This window comes from Schistocerca cancellata, chromosome 4, assembly GCF_023864275.1.
Source record: "Schistocerca cancellata isolate TAMUIC-IGC-003103 chromosome 4, iqSchCanc2.1, whole genome shotgun sequence".
Taxonomy (NCBI): domain Eukaryota; kingdom Metazoa; phylum Arthropoda; class Insecta; order Orthoptera; family Acrididae; genus Schistocerca; species Schistocerca cancellata.
In genome coordinates this window covers 657,061,778-657,081,847 of record NC_064629.1, presented here as the reverse complement: position 1 = coordinate 657,081,847, position 20,070 = coordinate 657,061,778, and the positions used below count along the sequence as shown (strand labels likewise).

Here is a 20,070-nt window from a genome sequence, read left to right as displayed (position 1 = left end):
TTTTTACCCTCCACGCTGCCCTCCAATATTAAATTGGTGATCCCTTGATGCCTCAGGACATGTCCTACCAACCGATCCCTTCTTCTGGTCAAGTTGTGCCACAAACTTCTCTTCTCCCCAATCCTATTCAATACTTCCTCATTAGTTATGTGATCTACCCATCTAATCTTCAGCATTCTTCTGTAGCACCACATTTCGAAAGCTTCTATTCTTTTCTTGTCCAAACTATTTACCGTCCATGTTTCACTTCCATACATGGCTACACTCCATACAAATACTTTTAGAAATGACTTCCTCACACTTAAATCTATACTCGATGTTAACAAATTTCTCTTCTCTTGGAAAAGTTATTCCAAGACCCAAACTTGCACCCTCACTTCCCCACATAATTTGTTCTAGATACTAGCTTCTGAATTATTTAGCTACCCAAATCAGGAGCACACGTTCTCACTCTCACTGACTACGTTGAGGATGGATCTGAAATCTGACAAACCACAGGAGTAGCTTTCACTGGTCTCAGTGTCGCATTTGACACAGTGAACTACCGTATATTATTACAGAAGATGTTGTGCTCACGAAGGACTCCAAACTTACCAGTTATATGTAAACCTTGTTACAGAATCGAAGGGTTGTCGTTGGCCTTCTGGGTCAACAAAGTAAATATAGAATATAGAAAAATAGATTGCTCCAAGGAAGCATGCTGGCTCCATTATCATCACTAATGACAACCACTGTCCAACAACACAAAAAGTTTTGTCTATGCAGGCAACCTTGTAATAGCTTGCCACGGTGCATCCTCCGATGAGGTAGAACTCATTCATCATAGCGCCCACGAGGAACTTGGCACATACTGCAAGGCTAACCATCTAAGATCAAACCCATCAAAATCCCATTTTTGAGCTTTCCACCTGTAGTACAGTAAATGGAAAAAACTGGAGTAGTTGCAAAGTTTTGAAATCCTGAACAATGGTGTATGAGCGTTGGGCTGAGGGGTTGTTTAATTATCACGTTTATAAGCTTTTATTGAATAACTCGAAAACCACAGTTTCCAGAGAAAACGTTTCCCAGTACAAAATTAAACTACATTAAATTTCCTGCAAAAATGATCCCATTCATTTTTTTCTGGGACTAATAGTTTCCATGTTACACGGGAAGGAAAAAACGTGGTTTCAACGATATATAATAAATGTTTATATTTAAATGAAGTGGGTTAAAAACAAATATTAAATGCCTGCACCACATCTAAGTGTCTTAAAGCCGTATTAACTGATACATTGTGTGCCGACTATGTAACAGTGTATAGGGGGGGGGGGGGGGTGGTAAGGGGGATCTGTGACGTCACTACGTCACGACAAGCAATTACAGGGTGCTTCTCAAAGTTATACCGACCTTGGACAGCCCACTCTATCAATCACGGCGATGCAGTGCGCAGACGTGCCCGGAGGGTGTTTATTTTCAGCGCGCTAACACTACAGCACTCGTGGTGGGGGACGTTGCCTGTCCCGGAAGAATACTACAGCTGCCGTAAAGGGTGAGTAACAGCCAGTTTTTTTCTAGCAGTGTAGAACAGTGTGCAGAGATTTACAAAGATTCTGCTTATGCGCATTAGTGTTATTAGTAAGTCATATCTGCATTCCGTTTAGTGTTAACGCATTTTGCGGAAAATAAACATCCACCGGGCATGTCTGTGCACTGCGTCACCACTCGATACTGATTCATAAAGCATGCTGTGGAGGGTCGGTATAGCTTTGTGAAACATCCTGTAATTGCTTCTCGTGACATAGTGGGGTAGACAGAGGGAGGGTATCGCCTGATCGATCTTCAATTTGCGGAATTATGAAGGAGGGAAGGGCATGATCACAGTCCGGTGACCTACCTTCCCTCGCGCTCCTTACCCCACACACCCTCCCCCGCCCTTCACTCTTACACCCACAAAACACATTTAATGTTTGTTGTTGACCCACTTCATTTAAAAATGAACATTAATTTTATACCGTTGAAACAATATTTTTAATAATCTGCGATTTTTCCATCCCCTGCAATGCGGAAACTGTGCTGGAAAACATTTTCGCTAGAAGCCGTGGTTTTCGACTTATGCATGAGAAAAAAAGTAACCTTTAAATCCCCCCCCCCCCCCCATCCTCAACCAAATGCTCACATCCCATCGGTCAGGATTTTTAGTATGCTGTTCGTGGCACCCTACCACTGTACAAAATTTTTCGACTACAATAAATTCTTTCCGCAGTCGATATTTTTTAGTCTTCGTTGACAGGGCTACTCAGGAGCAGGGAGAAGTCGAGGAAATTACATTTCTCTCGGAATGAAGTCCTCTTGGAACACTCTTTCACCCCAAAGCACCAAGGAGTAACACTGGATCTCTCTCACGCTTTTAAAACACACTGCTCCAACATCAAGCATAAAATCAGTGCCAGAAATAGCATCCTGAGGATGTTACGAGCTACAAATTTTTGTGCATAACAACAGGTTGTTAAAATCACAGCAGTGGCTCTGTTCTGCTCTGCTGGAGAATATGTATCCCCTGTGTGGTATAGGTCAGCCTATTCCCAGGCGGTAGACCCTTAAATGAAGTTTGCAGGTTAATCACTGTATGCCTGAAACCAACCCCTGTAAAAAAGATATACTGTCTTGAAGGCATTGCACCTCCATGTATTCGTCGAGGAGTCACTGCTGATCAAGAACGACTGAAGGCTGAGAACGTTGAAGCTCACCCTCGCCATCAACAGTCTCAACAAAGGCTGAAATCAAGGAATTGTTTCCTCCAGACATCAAAACCTTTGGAAGTACCTACCTCCAGATAAGACAAGACTTTCATTGTAGACATCTCCCTGCTGGCTGCAATGAGGACTGGCATGTTTGGGGGTCCCTTAACCGAGTAACAACTGGTGTCGTCAGGGTTAAATCATCGTTTAAGTCATGAGACTTCACATCATGGGACAGTAATCGCGACTTTGGCCAAGAGCGGAAGTCAGCCACATGTTCCGCCGTTTCTGCCGATTTTCACGCTGAGAACAAGATCTATTGTTTACCAGTGACGAAGTCCTAGATGTGGCTCAATTTTGGAGAAACGTTATCTGAATGTGGAGTTGGTCAATTCCTTTGCTTGTTAATTTACTTTTTGTGATCTATGTAGATATAATTATGATTGCTATGTAATCAAGTGTATATTTATCTGTGGAACTGTATATATTTAGCATGCTTCTGTCACGAGAAAATAAATAAAAATCTACCTCTTTACATTTTACGCCATATACTCGCTCCAGTAACTCCCCATGAATGGCTGTGGCTTTCAAACTCTTTTTGCATTTAGAGATTTTCTCTAAAAACATCTCTTACTTCTGATCTTGTGCCCAACATTAATAAAGCATACACAGTCGTGGCGACAATACGTATTAACTTGCCTTCATGGATAGGGTTGGTGACATAATCACTTACTGCGTACCTTGCTACTTCAGAAGGAAAGAAGGAAAAAAGTTAGGCCTTAACGTCCAATCGACGATGAGGTCTTTAGGGACTAAGCATAAGGTTGGATAAGGCATGAGTGGATAAGGAAAAATTTGCGACCTTTCCAATGGACCCCCCCCCCCCCCCGGGATTCGACTGAATCGGTTTAGAGAAACCGCGAAAAACTTAAATGTTGATGGCTGGAAGGGAATCTAAACCCCACCCCTCCCTATGCGAGTCCACTGGCTTTACCGAATTTTTTTCGGGCGATTTCTGAAATCTACTGGACAACGTGTGTACTTAACATGAGTCAATCCTCGGCTAAGCGTCTGACTTGCGGCATATGGTTCTCTTGTATCAGCGAGCTCTCATTCTGTCTCAATAAAACCCTCAATTGTTCGTGGCCCAATTAGAGCTGTCTTGCACGTGGCTGGCGAGATTGCGCACATAGTGCTGTTGCACAAAGTGCCCATAGTGTGAACAAAAGAACTAACCTTTGTAGAATAAGCTGCAGTAATAACACTTGTATTGTATCAATTAGGACCCACTAATTGTTTAAGGTGGTGGGTTGTTTATGTATCATATATTGAAGAATAAAGAATTTTTTTTAAGTGCTGTTGTACTCCACACTCGGCATATTTATACCAACTGGCTGGCAAGTATAGCTAAATTTGAAGCACATTACTAATGCTGCGATACTTGAAATAATATAAAGTCCCAAGAAGATCTTTGATGTCATGGTGCTTTACACCATCACTTAATAGTATATAGATAGATATTTCATACAGAAACTTTTATACGTGGCCCCATCGACGCATGACACAGCGCAGAATGCTACTTTCTCCTGATTGAGAACATACTGACTGACGAGCGAATTGTGTCGAACAGTAATTCCTTTTATTCTAAAATTACGTTCTTAGCAATGTAGTGAAGCCTTGACGATTACGCATAAAGGTTGTAAAGGGTATAAGCGCAGATATTTCTATTCAGCACTTAGGGCGGTGTACTGAACAACATTACATCAGCATTTACGTCATTTGTAGACTAATAAGTATAGTCACTACAAGCCGTACGTTTTTAGGTTGGTTAGTGCGTCCTCGTACAGGTGACAAGAGCAAGCCGTTAATGCTTATTTTGCCCCGGGCAGCAGGTCAGAAGGTGAAGTGTGGATACGCGGACGCAAAACGGTTAGTCTATACTGAGAGGTTGGGTTGATTTGAGGGGGGATACCAGACAGTCTCATCGGATTAGAGAAGGACGGTGAAGGAAGTCGGCCGTGCCCTTTCAAAGGAACCATTCCGGAATTTGCATGGAGCGATTCAGGGATATCACGGAAAAACTAAATCAGGATGGCCGGACGTGGAATTGAACTGTCGTCCTCCCGAATGCGAGTCCAGTGTGCTAACCACTGCGCCACCTCGCGCGGTCTATTGAGAGGTGTAGTCCACTTAGTGGTGCAGTACAACCATGCAGGAAACATCAAGTCGCAAAATTTGTGACGCGTTTGTGGGAAGACTGTTAGAAGCAGAGAAAAAACTATCAACACATCAATGTGTGCACATATTAAGGTACCATATACACAAATATATGCACTTATATACGTTACACATTGTATATTACGCCCATTCTTTGATACTGACAGTTATATCCAAAACCTACTCAGTACCATTTGCATGTTCAATGATCTACGTACTTTGCACCTCATCTAAACGGTGCTAAAAACTTATTACAAAACTCCGGCAAACATCTAACTCATTTCTCTGAAGCAAAGATGTACTCTAACTTCAGCATCACCAGTGATCTTCCTCATCTGTTCCCGAGGTTCGAAATGTTTCGCGACCACCTTTCAATTGACAGCCTGCCGACCCTGGAGGACTGCAACATCAGACCCAATTGAGTCTTTCCTCAAGTTCCTCGTGCACTGTGTTACCTAACTTCTCTCTCACTTGACCCCGGAACAGACATATGTAAGGCATAAATTTTAAACAGTAATGCCAAAAATACTTCTTTCACTTTTTATTAGTATTTAAATTTACCATACATTTATTTAAAAATAAGGTTATATTCATCCAAAAATCTGAAAAATAAAATTATTCAACATTTAAAAATATTATTGGATGTTTAAAACAGTTTTTGGAATTTTAAAATTGTACATCCTTTCAAGTTATGAATTTAGGATTGTTATACACAGCATTCCACATTATTACACATTTTAGTGCAAATTCAATTAAATAAAAAATGACTGCCCCTTTTTGCGATACACATGTTACAGATCCGTAATTTCTGAACAGTCTTCACATGACGGTACAGAATGAGACAGACAGCCGCTTTCCGTATCTTTTGCAATTTTTTTGTTTTTCTTTTGTTGTCTTTGAATTTATGAAAACGATAACTCTGCTTTCTGGAACCACGTTTTCCTCAGTAATAATCCAGGGTAGCCGTGCTCCGGGGTGACGAATATTCCTTCTGAGATTCTTCTGGTTATCTCCCTGTGCCGTGTGTAGTCTTATCAATGCCTAACCCAGCTGCTTGAGAAATAGCATCTTTGAAAGTCTTCAGATATCCAATCGTGTGTCTGCTTTGTGTACTACAAATGCATTTAAACCAGCAATGTTCAAGATGGCACGAAACACGTACGATGGCTTGCCTATTTTTTGCCTTCCAGCGTTATATTCTGAACACATGACATCAGCCACATCCCAGAACATTTCGGGACTCGTTGGAGCAAGGACTGCTTACGGCTACTCAGGAGCTTCCTCCAAGTTCAGAAAGTTGGCAGAACCCAGAAGATCAGAATCGGTGACATGGTCCTTCTCCAAGAAGACATCTTGTCCCAATATCCTCGTATGTGGAAAAGGGCGAGGGTAAGTGACTTACGAATTGGCCGGGACGGACTCTTTTTGCTCACTACTCCGGAGCGAAGAGAGATTATCAGGCCGATCCAAGTGGTTATACCGGCGCAGTTTGTCCAGGATTGGGAGCGTTTCCGGGCACAGTAGTATTATGTATTATAATGGCTTTGTATGACTCTTTTCCGCCTTAGTAAATAAAAAAATGTTCTTGTTGTTGTGAAAGCAAGAGGCACGTCTTATTTATTTAACTTGGAATTACAACGAATAACTTGTAAGAAACTTGCCGGTTGTTGTCCGACATACAGTTCCAAATTTTTTACAGAATATGTGTTTGCATCTTTCGAGATAAATAGAGATAAATATTTTCATGTCATACTTTCCGCCTTAGTAAATAAAAAAATGTTCTTGTTGTTGTGAAAGCAAGAGGCACGTCTTATTTATTTAACTTGGAATTACAACGAATAACTTGTAAGAAACTTGACGGTTGTTGTCCGATATACAGTTCCAAATTTTTTACAGAATATGTTTTTGCATCTTTCGAGATAAATAGAGATAAATATTTTCATGTCAACTTTCCAAGTTTTGAAGGATTGTACATTCTGAAAGAACAACGCTCCGTAATAGGTAGTAACATTTCATCCACAGTAAGGTATTCACTTGTTGTGTAATGCATTCTGCAGTTTTTTGGGAATCGCTCCTTGACATCACTAACGTTCTTCTCTTGTGTGAATATTATCTAATATAACACATCGCAAAAGATAACGAAATCTTCGCAATGTGATTCTAGTAGGGAAGGTATATGCTCCAAGTGTCTCAAAATTCTTCCATATTCATTTTTCCTCCATGAAGAACGCTAGAAATGTACAAAAGTCCCAAAATGCCTTTAAGTCCTTTTTTTTCAAGTTTCTTGTGGTATTTTTGTCACTTTTATAAAGAAGTCTTACGTGATCTATGTACGTGTTTGTGCGCTCTAAAATCCAAGCCGAGCAATCATCGTCAACGAACAGTTTCCAGGCCTTGACAATGATATTAGCATTTCTGACTTCGCCACTGACACAAGGAAAATGAATACCGTAACTATATTGTGAAATGTCATGCGGACATTTTGGTTGGGAACATTTTTCAGTCATTAAGTTTGTCCATCTCTCGACACTTAGTAAGATGATGAATCACTTGAAGAGGGATCGCAATCAAACACACTAGTTAATAGAGAATATCGATTAGTGTTAGAATCAGTATATATATATCTCAATAGTCAATATCACATTTTAATAACAGTTTTTCAATGTCTTTCTGACTTAGTGGATGCTGCCAAGCCAATTTTGAACCGTTTTATTGCACGCAGTCCCTATAACAAGAGAAGTGCAAAACGAAAAATCTGACTTAACGGACGAGCTGCGTGTCTCAGGCCCACAACACCTTCCTTCCCGAGTCAAAAATGAACTGGCAAAGAAAATGGACTGATAAGTAATCGCCTCTAGGTGCGTCAACTAACAGCAACGATGAATGACTTACTCATAAGCAGCGTACCCTTGTGGATATTTTTAAAACAAAATGCGCTTGAGTCTGAGAGACGCAGCCCGTGCTTTCCAGGATTAATATGTCGGTATGTTTCTGGCTATTGTTCTCATTTCCTCAGGCATGTCAGCCCATCTCCCTGCTGCTCAGCAAGTTCTCTGCCAGACTAGCCGACTGTTGCTTGTTGACCGTGTCAGCTTCTCTGTCAGTAGCGTTTGCACCTGTCGCCCTCATGTGAAGTGCAAGGTGACACTACAGTTGCTTGATCCCGCATACAATGTGTATCTGCTGCAACGTTTATCCAGGATGAATCCGACCTCCGCAGTGAAAATGTCGGAAGTTGTTTAGGAATACTTTCTGAGTATTTTGATATAAGGGACCCATGGTCTCCCGCGACTTATTACAGAGAAACTGCATTTTGTTTGATTTCTTATTCAATTTATCCTCGTGTCTGTATCGAATCAAAAATATCTGCACGAAAGTGCATGTTTCAACAGAGTGTGCTATGGACCTTGTTCCGAAACAAACTTGTTCCGTTCACTCATTACACTTGGTTATGACAGCAGTAAAGCTTACTGTTCGCCCAGGAGCTGGTATTCAGTACTGCTTGGTTCTGTCTCGGTTAGTTTTCCTATAGCGTTAGTTGCACTTTTAACAGTGATAAACAGCAGTATGGATAGGTTTACTGATAATGGTTTGGCCTGTATGCACCTCGTTGTGGGTTTATTGACGGCAATGGAAGAGTGGCACAACGACTTTATGCTGAGCTGTTTCCACGCCGACAGCAACCATATTGATTTTCCATCTGAAGGTTGTTGTACTACTCTTTGTTTTTTGCTTTACATTTTGGTGACTACTGACTCTTTCACTAGTGTGAAGGTATTATCATAGAAGTAAAGCTAATTGGGCAACAATGAGTCAGCATTAAATTATTATTCCGTAACGAGCCACCGCAGACAATGCGTCCCTTGCACTAAAATACTCGGAAAGTATTCTTGAACAGCCTCCTCAATTTTATTTCTGGAGTTCGAGTTCAAGCTGTATATTGCCGTTATCAGACACCATTTACTACTGCTGGAATGACCAAATTCTCCAAAGCATTATTAATAACTTTTTCTGAGGCCAAAAGCAGAGTATTTTCTTTTGTACAAGAAATAACATTCTCTGGACACAAAAGCTTGATCAACACTACAATTTATCCAACAATATCACCATCATTAGGAACAGACATATCAATACACATCCAACTCAACAAAACTGACTCGCACCCACGCTCTCCGTGCAGTTGTCCATACTAAAACTGACATATGATGGAATAAAAACGTTACAGTCGTAATACGAACTCTGCCTCTCCGTACTGCCTAGCTTTTATAAAGCAAATCTTGCTTCTGCGTAAACACACTTCACTTCAGTTTCTCTAAGTTGTACGATGTCCGTCAATTTGTAATACCTCGAACTGTATTAATAACGAATTGTCCATCGATTGTCAATTTCTTCCATTTTCATTGAGTGCCAAACTACAAAGTAGTAAAATCTTTAGTGCATCGTGCTCAGATAAACTGGTAACTGACGAACTGTTATTATTATGGGCTTCACTGATAGTCATCAGGCGCTTACAGTCACATTTAAGGAATGGTGTAATAAACGGTGTGGTTACATTTAAGACGAGTATCATTCAAGACAAAATAACAATACGACAGGCATCAACCAGTCTTAAGATAATTCATAGAAACGAGAAATTTTTATCAGCAATTAACAATCACAGCGATTTGCTTAGGTTTAGAAGACAATGGTGAGTATAGGGCGATGCAATACATCCGCGCATACCGCGGACTCATTAGCGGCGCCTTCTCTGCAGCTCCTTTACCAAAATCCGTATGTTGTTTGAGAATGATGCCACTGAGTGGTTGTGCACACTCACCTAACAGGTAACAGTTATTGGCCCTTAGGATGAGCACTTCGTTGAATCTAAACAACAGCATTCAAAGTCGATTACTTCGGCCCTGATGTAGGCGTGACCGGGGGAATACCGGCACCTTAAGAGATTTCTCGTTTTATTTCGGAATCACTTCCACGAAAAAATTCATAGCACCCTGTGTGATCCAGAATGTTAGATACATAGCTGTACCAGAAAAATTGAAAAATGTTTAATACCTTCGAAGCGACATAAACATTTTCTTAAGTCTACAACTTGTCTTTATTGCCCCGAGTACCTGGGTAATATCGACACCTTTAGTATGAAATACAGCCAGAAAAAATTTTGTTCTAAGAAAATAACACATTTTATTACTTTAACAAGTATCAAAATACGTATACAGGTGTTCAAGTTGGAGAGATATAAATGGACTTCAGCATTATTGAAGCCTCTAACTCTGTTGATACTTATCGCTGATGGTTTTCTTAAGCTTGTTTCAGGATTTCTCGGTAATATTATTGAAATAGTGCTTAAGGCTTAGTTTGCCGGAAAGATCATAGGAAATTCTCAGCGTCTCAACCAGGGAAATGAAATATAATAATTGTGCCAATTTAGTCAAATGACATTAATTTTTGTTCTTGTTCAGGAGTAAGAAAATAACTTCTTCCTGAGGAATGTTGCGTGTCTGAATTTGATTTTATTCTATCATATACTATAATTGTATTATGTTCAGCTCCTTTAATATGATATTCAGTGATCTCCCTGACTTCACTAAACTTAACTCAATTTTAAGTGCTTCTTCTCTGATTTTCTTGTTATTGTTCTTGCCATCTGAAATTACGTGTAAGGCGTTACTTAATTGTAAACAACTTCTTTTTTGAAGTTCAGAGCATGGGAAAATGTCAATGCCCGGTTGACATTGCCCCATATTCGCCTGTCGATATTACTCCTTTCAGACATCAAGGCAGAGACCAGTCTTCAATGGGACTCCTATTGCTCGGAAAGTTACAAAATCAGTGCTGAAAGACGCAATAGAAAACATAATATCTACCTACATTATGATTATTACAGTTGGAAGTACTGCAATGCTTACCCCAGTTTAAGCGTAAGCCACAAATAACATCAATATTTAAAAAAAAAAAAAAACAATTTTTAGCACCACAATAAGACTGTCGTTTACAAGAACTTTTCGTCTCTGCAGCCAACTTCTGTCACTATCCGCTATGTTCCAGTACTAACTCCCACTGATTATAGCGCTACCTGGTCTCCCCTGCAGGATAATTGACCTTCTTCAGTTTGCGTGAAATACAGCTCATGTGTTAATCAGAGTCGCTGTGTAGCTTCTTTTATCTGCTGCTGTGTAGCAAATACGAACAGGACTTTTAGGCACCTACGCGCTGGTGTCGACTAGCCACTTTCCTCAAGTGGCTGGCATTGCAATGCCATGAACCTTATGACTCTTCAGAAAACACAGGCCGCACTTGGTCAATAGATCGTCCTCTGAAAACGTCCTCTGCGTGGACAATAGTAAGTGCCTCATCTCCAGGTCACTAATTTGGATCCGTGTCACGTCGCAAAGTCTCTCTGGCCTGGTAATGTATTCGTTATACTGCGCTGTAGTCAACGGCTACCACAGTTCGACCTTTGGGAAACATTACAGACTCGTATATGTCAACACAGTAAAGTCGTGATAACCGATTTGAAATACTGAAATGGATCTGAAAAGCGTATGTACACAACGTGAGAGAGAGCGACCACAAAAATAAAAAATAGGATCACGCAATGTCAACTGACAGACAAATTTTATATTTTCCTCGCTTTAATCGCTCATGTTCTATAGCATAATTTGAGCCAAACCAGGGGCATTCACAGAACACGTCACAACATCTAGAAGTATTATAAATTCAAATCCCCCTTCACGGTTTCCTGTCTGTATACGAACATTAATCTCGAAAACTGTTGTAGGGATTATGATACGGTTTTCACTAATAGATAGACTGATCCAAGAATAAAATTTATGTATCTAGTTTATAAATATCTTAATGATGGCTGTATCATATGTTTATTGTTATCTGTTCCATATTTCACAGGCGTTTGGAGTGACATCTCGTGTTAATGATGGAAGCCGCGAGGTGGTAAGCTACAGAGGAGGTGGTAACTTGGCAGGACAAGCAGTGAAGTAAACAGCTCCCGCAACTCCAGAGCAGCGAAGCTTGACCAGAATCCATACATATTTTCTATATAAAGGGTGAGGCAGAAAGGATGGACGTTTTTAGAACAGCTAGTATTCAGGCTCAGCCGGTCGGAGTGGGGGGAGTGATGCGGTAACGTGATCGGTAGCTCCTGCCATTTTGTTTAGTCAGGGGTATGCAGCTGTGGACCGTGCACCATCGTGTGTTTAGCACAACTGTGAGTCTGTCGTTGCAGTGCAGCGTGAGTTTCGTCGCCATTTCAATCTCGCTAGACATGATAGTGTTCCCATTCGTAACGCCATTTTACATTGGGTAGAATCATTTCGAACACGAGGAACAGTTATGAACAAAAAACCACCAGGAGCTCCTCGCACAGTTCGGACGCAAGAAAATGTGGAAAGAGTTCGGCAAGCCATATTCCGTAGTCCTGGTCGATCTGCTAGAAGACACTTGACTGAGCTGCGCCTCAGTAATCGCTCAGTAAGGTGTATTTTGCACACTAACCTAAAAATTCATCCCTACATATTGGCCATTGGGCAAAAATTAAACCCAAGAGATTATGAACAGTGGCTAAACGTTTCCCGAGAAATGGAGGCCATATTTGAGCAAAATGACAACATTATTTTGCTTATGAGTGATGAAGCTAATTTCCATTTTGATGGAATAGTAAATCAGCAAAACTGTCGTTATTGGGCACGTGAAAACCCAAAACTACTGCATGAAAAACCAAATACATAGTCCCAAGATGACTGTTTGGTGTGCTGTGACAGGTACAGATGTTCTCGCTCCATACTTTTTCCGAGACGAGAGCAAGAACACTGTAACCGTAACCTCTGAACGACATAGAGAGATGATCACTGAATTCTTCCTACCTGAATTAAGAAGAAAACGTACTCTTATCCGGCGAGTGTGGTTTCAGCAGGATGAAGCTACAGCCCACACGGCAAGATTGACTATGGAAGCAATTAAGACTGTTTTTCGTGGTAGAGTTATTTCCCAGTTCAGAGACATTCGTTGGCCTCCTCGTTCCCCTGACCTATCCATATGTGACTACTTTTTGTGGGGTTACCTCAAATGACGTGTGTACGTGCATAAACCACGTACACTTGAAGAATTGAAGAAAGCTGTTCGTGTGGAAATCGTCCAGATAGACAGAGGCATGTTGCAGAGCCAACTTCCGAGAGCGCCTTGAGAAGTGCATCGATGAAAACAGCCGTCACCTGGGAGATGTTGTTTTCAAGCATTAATTTTGTTAAACGGCAACATTATTTGAGTGTTATTCTGTAATTAAATTTTTTTTGAAGCACTCCTAATGATGTATTGTTCATTTGAAACCGTTCATCCTTTATGCCTCACCCTGTATATTATAACTTAAAGTCCCTCGTCACGCGTTTCTGTCTGTGTATGAAGGTTAATCTCACGAACTACTGTGGGGATTTTGTTACTGTTTTCAGTAATAGATAGACTGATTTATGAGGAAGATTTGTGTATATTATTTGTTACAGCTATGCCAGACAAGTCACCTGGCCGTAGATGCTTACGGCCACCCGTGCCAAGCGGCGCGGGTTGCTGGTATCCAGGTTCCTTGGGGTTACTTTTTACACAAATCTTCTGTTTTATTCCGGCCTTGTTAATTTTGCAACTCAGATCTTCAAAAAAGGAGGAAGATCATCATCTGCATGAAATTTCGAAAAATCACCTCTAACTCACCTACCCCATCCCTTAAGCAAGATGGATTATACTTTTTAGTAAAACTGAACATACTAGACTTTCAAAATAAGAGAAAATTTGATTTCTCTATTTGATTTGCAGAAGAAAACTGCCCTGTTCCTACTTTTCCAATGGCGCCATTTTTTAATATACCTTGTAACACCTAGAAAGATGATGCCTTGGTCAACACCCTGAATTAATATTCGGGAGGAGAGTTGTTCAGATTAGGATTTTTCGTGGTTTCCCTCAGTCGCTTAAGGCAAATTTCGGAATGGTTGCTTTTAAAACGATACCACCTAACTCCTTCCCAATCCTTACGAACCTTCTACAATCCGGGCAACTCTCCGCCTCTAACGACCTCATCATCGACAAGACGTTAAATCGAAATAGTCTTTCCTGTTTCTCCAATGACATAAACGATGCCTGACTCTTCTTCGCGTTCTGTGTCCAATTATGTCCCTACACTGACACCGGCGACTTGGTTCGCGTCCAATGGGTTATGTATTAAGAGCTTCATTTCGTTTTGCAGTGCACCTTACTAATATTTTGCAAGTAGACTGGAAGAAAGGAAATGGCTCTGAAGCCAACTATTGATCTAATAATACGTGGATTTTACACCAGTAGCACGATATTGCTAAACTTTATATAAATACTGAGTGAATTTTTGTTTTTAGTAGTATCTCACTTAGTATTTTAACTAATTTTCATCCGAAAGTTGCATGTATGACTTAACAGGTATTCCGTCTGGTACTGCAGACCTCGAGTTTGGTGATTCGAACGTTACCTAACATAACAGCTCTTCATTTATATTTGCAATCAGTTTCTGAATTTATTCTTCAAGTTTGGAAATTCGCATTTCTTTCAGACCTGTTATTATCTTGTGCGAATAGTTACTTTCAGCTCGAAGCCTATTACGGCATTAACTTTCTGCTACGCTTCCTATTTCTCACAGCTGGTTTATTTACGTTCTGTCAGTGGTTTTTAGTTCTTTTTTATATCTTTGGTGCAGCGCGTTATCTTTCGCAGACTATAATACACAGATGTCTCTTCTTCTCGCGATCTGGTTGGTAACTCTCGAGCATATTTGTATTTTTGCAACTGTTGTCATTTTATGGTCGCTTTGCTTTTATTTTTTAATGATAAATTATATTTTGTTACCGGCTGCTGGACCTTAACGGCATTTCCCAGCTTTCTAGAAATACAGCATAATAAATTTAGTTACTGTAGGTGTTTGATTGAACCATGAGCTAATGAGTCAGTGATACAACTGGTACTGCTTATTTGTAACAACTATTTTTAAGGAATAACGAGGCAATGCTTAGTGCATCGTGATTGTTACCTAAAACTCCTTCTTACGAGCAGAAAAGAAAGCTAACTAACCACATTGAGGGCAGACACTTGTTGCAAAACACTTTTGCTGCACCACTCCTCCCCATATCGACTCTAGCTCCACCCACACCTCGCATCCCCCATTTAAAATCAACCAAATTAAAGTGTGTGCACTATACTGAGGCCCACTGTTCGTAAATCACTTAATTGCTGGACTCCTTGCTTCTGAACTGATAGAAATTGGAAGACTTCAGGCTGCCAACGCTTTGTGTCTGACCATTGTCACTGATACTACTACTACTACTACTACTACTAATAATAATAATAATAATACAGTGCAGGCCCTACAGCAGTTTACAAGTCATTCTGTATTTACTGTTGTTTTGTGGCGTCAGTTCATTTATCGCTGCAAAGTCAATAACGAAGCAAGTTCTAAAGTATTTCATGAACTACTGTCAAGTGGAAGAAGGCATTTTCATCAGATATTTAAGCATGTGTGATGATATGTCTCAATTTTGGTGTTGCGAATGTATGGAACAAAGCACGTTTGTAGTGGATGGTCTATGTGAGGAAGATATAGTTTAAACATTCACTTCACAAAAGTAGTAAACTCCATCACATTGTGTCACACGTTAATACCGGTTCTAGTATTTAAAAAAATGTAATTAGAGGTAAGTTACGTTATCAGTGTTACAGTATTACGAAATAGTGTTAATAGTAAGATATTTTAAAAGTTTCTGTCTCAGTAGGGCTGTAGCATGAACTACGTCGAAATACGACATTTCTTTAAAAAATCAGTTCCAGTCGATGCAATGTAGTATTTATTTGCATGTATTTATATATTTCTGCACGACAAGCTTGCCTGTTTCGGCTTACAATGCCATTTTCAGGTTCACATGTGGGAGTTGTGAATAATGAATGTAATTTACATCTTACTTATGATCAAGAACGTATTTTTATAGATTACGTTTCTACTTACGTCTAGGTGTAGTTGACAACCGTATGGCATCCAGGGACCAATTGTGAGCTTTTTGTTGTGGAATATTGTTATTATAATCACGTAGCTGTTATAATCTTGTTATATATTGTTTGACACCTACTAGACAGTTGGGACTCTTAAATGCTACATATTTACAGATTTTTTTTCTATTTGGGATCATGCATGACATAAGAAACTCCGTAGGAATATAGCATCTAAGGATCCGAGCTAGCAAATAGCTGTCAAACAGTTAGTATTAAGAAAAATTTCATATTATAACAGCTGTTGTTGTTGTGGCCTTTAGTCCTGAGACTGGTCTGATGCAGCTCTCCATGCTACTCTATCCTGTGCAAGGTTCTTCATCTCCCAGTACCTACTGCAGCCTACATCGTTCTGAATCTGCTTAGTGTATTCATCTCTTGGTCTCCCTTTACGATTTTTACCCTCCACGCTGCCCTCCAGTACTAAATTGGTGATCCCTTGATGCCTCAGAACATGTCCTACCAACCGATCACTTCTTCTGGTCAAGTTGTGCCACAAACTCCTCTTCTCCCCAATTCTATACAATACCTCATCATTAGTTATGTGATCTACCCATCTAATCTTCAGCATTCTTCTGTAGCACCACATTTCTAAAGCTTCTATTCTCTTCTTGTCTAAACTATTTATCGTCCATGTTTCACTTCCATACATGGCTACACTCCATACAAATACTTTCAGAAACGACTTGCTGACACTTAAATCAATACTCGATGTTAACAAATTTCTCTTCTTCAGAAACGCTTTCCTTGCCATTGCCAGTCTACATTTTATATCCTCTCTATTTCGACCATCATCAGTTATTTTGCTCTCCAAATAGCAAAACTCCTTTACTACTTAAAGTATCTCATTTCCTAATCTAATTTCCTCAGCATCACCCGACTTAATTAAACTATATTCTATTATCCTCGTTTTGCTTTTGTTGATGTTCATCTTATACCCTCCTTTCAAGACAATGTCCATTCCGTTCAACTGCTCTTCCAAGTCCTTTGCTGTCTCTGACAGAATTACAATGTCATCGGCGAACGTCAAAGTTTTTATTTCTTCTCCATGTATTTTAATACCTACTCCGAATTTTTCTTTTGTTTCCTTTACGGCATGCTCAATATACATATTGAATAGCATCGGGGAGAGGCTACAACCCTGTCTCACTCCCTTCCCAACCACTGCTTCTCTTTCATGTTCCTCAACTCCTATAACTACCATCTGCTTTCTGTACAAATTGTAAATAGCCTTTCGCTCCCTGTATTTTAACCCTGCCACCTTCAGAATTTGAAAGAGAGTATTCCAGTCAACATTGTCCAAAGCTTTCCCTAAGTCTATAAATGCTAGAGACATAGGTTTGCCTTTCCTTAATCTTTCTTCTAAGATAAGTCGTAAGGTCAGTATTGCCTCACGTGTTCCAACATTTCTACAGAATCCAAACTGATCTTCCCCGAAGTCGGCTGCTACCAGTTTTTCCATTCGTCTGTAAAGAATTCGCATTAGTATTTTGCAGCTGTGACTTATTAAACTGATAGTTCGATAATTTTCACATCTGTCAACACCTGCTTTTTTGGTATTGGAATTATTATATTCTTTTGAAGTCTGAGGGAATTTCGCCTGTCTCATACATCTTTCTCACCAGATGGTAGAGTTTTGTCAGGACAGCTACTTGGTTATAATAACAATATTTCACAATAATATAATATTTCCCAACAGAAGATTCGCAGTTGGCCCCTGGATGCCATATGATCGTCAACTCCGTCTAGACGTAAGTAGAAATGTACTGTATAAAAATGCATTCTTGATCATAAGTAAGTTGTAAATAAGATTCATTATTCACAATACCCACGGGTGCACTAGAAAATGGAATTGTAAGCCAAAAAAGAGAAGCTCGTTGTGCAGAAATATCTAGATACAAACAAATAAATATGACATTGCAGCTACTGGAATTGATTTGTTGAAAAGAGATATTTTAAAATTAGTAAATTTTCGTGCACCCTTTTGATTTTACCTCTGAGAAAATTTTAATTACCGCTAGGTTGGAAACCGTTGCTATAGATGGAACACAAGAGCGGATTATGCAGGGACATGGAAGGAAAGACCATCCTGGCACTTGTGTTAGGAGATTTAGGGAAAGCACGACGTCTGGTAGCGTGTAAGGCGCCAGGAGATGCTGTAGCGAGCGGCGCTCGGTCGCCCCGGTAAGCGTTTTTCATGCCTCGCCACTGACAGGACGGACCGTTACTCAGCAAAAACGACAGTGAGCGCCCGTGCGGCTCGGGTGTCTCGGTGAGGAAGACGCGGCTATTTTTAAAAATATATGTACTGTCGTTTCAAGCAACCCTCGCTTTGCAACTGTTATGTTCATTCGTTCGGACTGTGAGAAAAACCAGACAGCACTCATTTTGCTTGTCCCTACACTACAAAAAAGAAAATACACTACTGGCCATTAAAATTGCTACACCAAGAAGATGACGTGCTACAGACGCGAAATTTATCCGACAGGAAGAAGATGCTGTGATATGCAAATGATTATATTTTCAGAGCATTCACACAAGGATGGCGCCGGTGGCGACACCTACAACGTGCTGACATGAGGAAAGTTTCCAACTGATTTCTCATACACGAACAGCAGTTGACCGGCGTTGCCTGGTGAAACGTTGTTGTGCTCCCTAGTTCAAGGAGGAGAAATGCGTACCATCACGTTTCCGACTTTGATAAAGGTCGGATTGTAGCCTATCGCAATTGCGGTTTATCGTATCGCGACATTGCTGCTCGCATTGGTCGAGATCCAATGACTGTTAGCAGAATATGGAATCGGTGGATTCAGGAGGGTAATACGGAACGCCGTGCTGGATCCCAACGGCCTCGTATCACTAGCAGTCGAGATGACAGGCATCTTATCCGCATGGCTGTAACGGATCGTGCAGCCACGTCTCGATCCCTGAGTCAACAGATGGCGACGTTTGCAAGACAACAACCATCTGCACGAACAGTTCGACGACGTTTGCAGCAGCACGGACCATCAGCTCGGAGACCATGGCTGCGGTTGCCCTTGACGCTGCATCACAGATAGGAACGCCTGCGATGGTGTACTCAACGACGAACCTGGGTGCACGAATGCAAAACGTCATTTTTTCGGATGAATCCAGGTTCTGTTTACAGTATCACGATGGACGCATCCGTGTTTGGCGACATCGCGGTGAACGCACATTGGAAGCGTGTATTCGTCATCGCCATACTGGCGTATCACCCGGCGTGCTGGTATGGGGTGCCATTGGTTACACGTCTCGGTCACCTCTTGTTCGCATTGACGGCATTTTGAACAGTGGACGTTACATTTCAGATGTGTTACGACCCGTGGCTCTTCCCTTCATTCGATCCCTGCGAAACCCTACATTTCAGCAGGAAAATGCACGACCGCATGTTGCAGGTCCTGTACGGGCCTTTCTGGATACAGAAAATGTTCGACTGCTGCCCTGGCCAGCACATTCTCCACATCTCTCACCAATTGAAAAAGTTTGGTCAATGGTGGCCGGGCAACTGACTCGTCACAATACGCCAGTCACTACTCTTGATGAACTGTGGTGTTGAAGCCGCCATTCAAACTCTGTTTAACTCAATGCCCAGGCGTATCAAGGCCGTCATTACGGCCAGAGGTGGTTGTTCTGGCCACTGATTTCTCAAGATCTATGCACCCAAATTGCGTGAAAATGTAATCACATGTCAGTTCCAGTATAATACATTTGTCCAATGAATACCCGTTTATCATCTGCATTTCTTCTTGGTGCAGCAATTTTAATGGCCAGTAGTGTATGTATTTCCGAAAGTGAATCTGAGCTGTTGTCTTCTCGTATGCGAGATGAGTGCCTTACCACTACTCCACCATACGAAATCGTCAGCCGCCACGATTTCGCTGTGGCAGAAAGAACACACGAGTGCTTTGTGATGCGTGGTGTCGGCGACAGGCGCGGTGCGGCGCTAGTGGCGGCTGGCGTCTGGGGGCTGCCGGCGCCGCGGCGGCTGCGTTGCGTGTGGGCGACGCGCAGTCAGCTGGCCGCAGCGCCGGGACATGGACGCCGACAGGTC

General features: G+C 41.1%; 1 protein-coding gene across 1 annotated transcript in view; it reads left to right on the top strand.

Moving 5' to 3' along the window:
* The first annotated feature begins 19,980 nt into the window (after nucleotides 1-19,980).
* The window catches only part of LOC126184466 (facilitated trehalose transporter Tret1-2 homolog), a 315,517-nt gene continuing 315,427 nt past the window's right edge, over nucleotides 19,981-20,070 (top strand). The window contains exon 1 of the mRNA XM_049926857.1: nucleotides 19,981-20,067. Within this exon, the coding sequence (XP_049782814.1) occupies nucleotides 20,054-20,067 (14 nt within the window). The 5' untranslated portion in view covers nucleotides 19,981-20,053. The remainder of the gene's footprint in view (nucleotides 20,068-20,070) is intronic.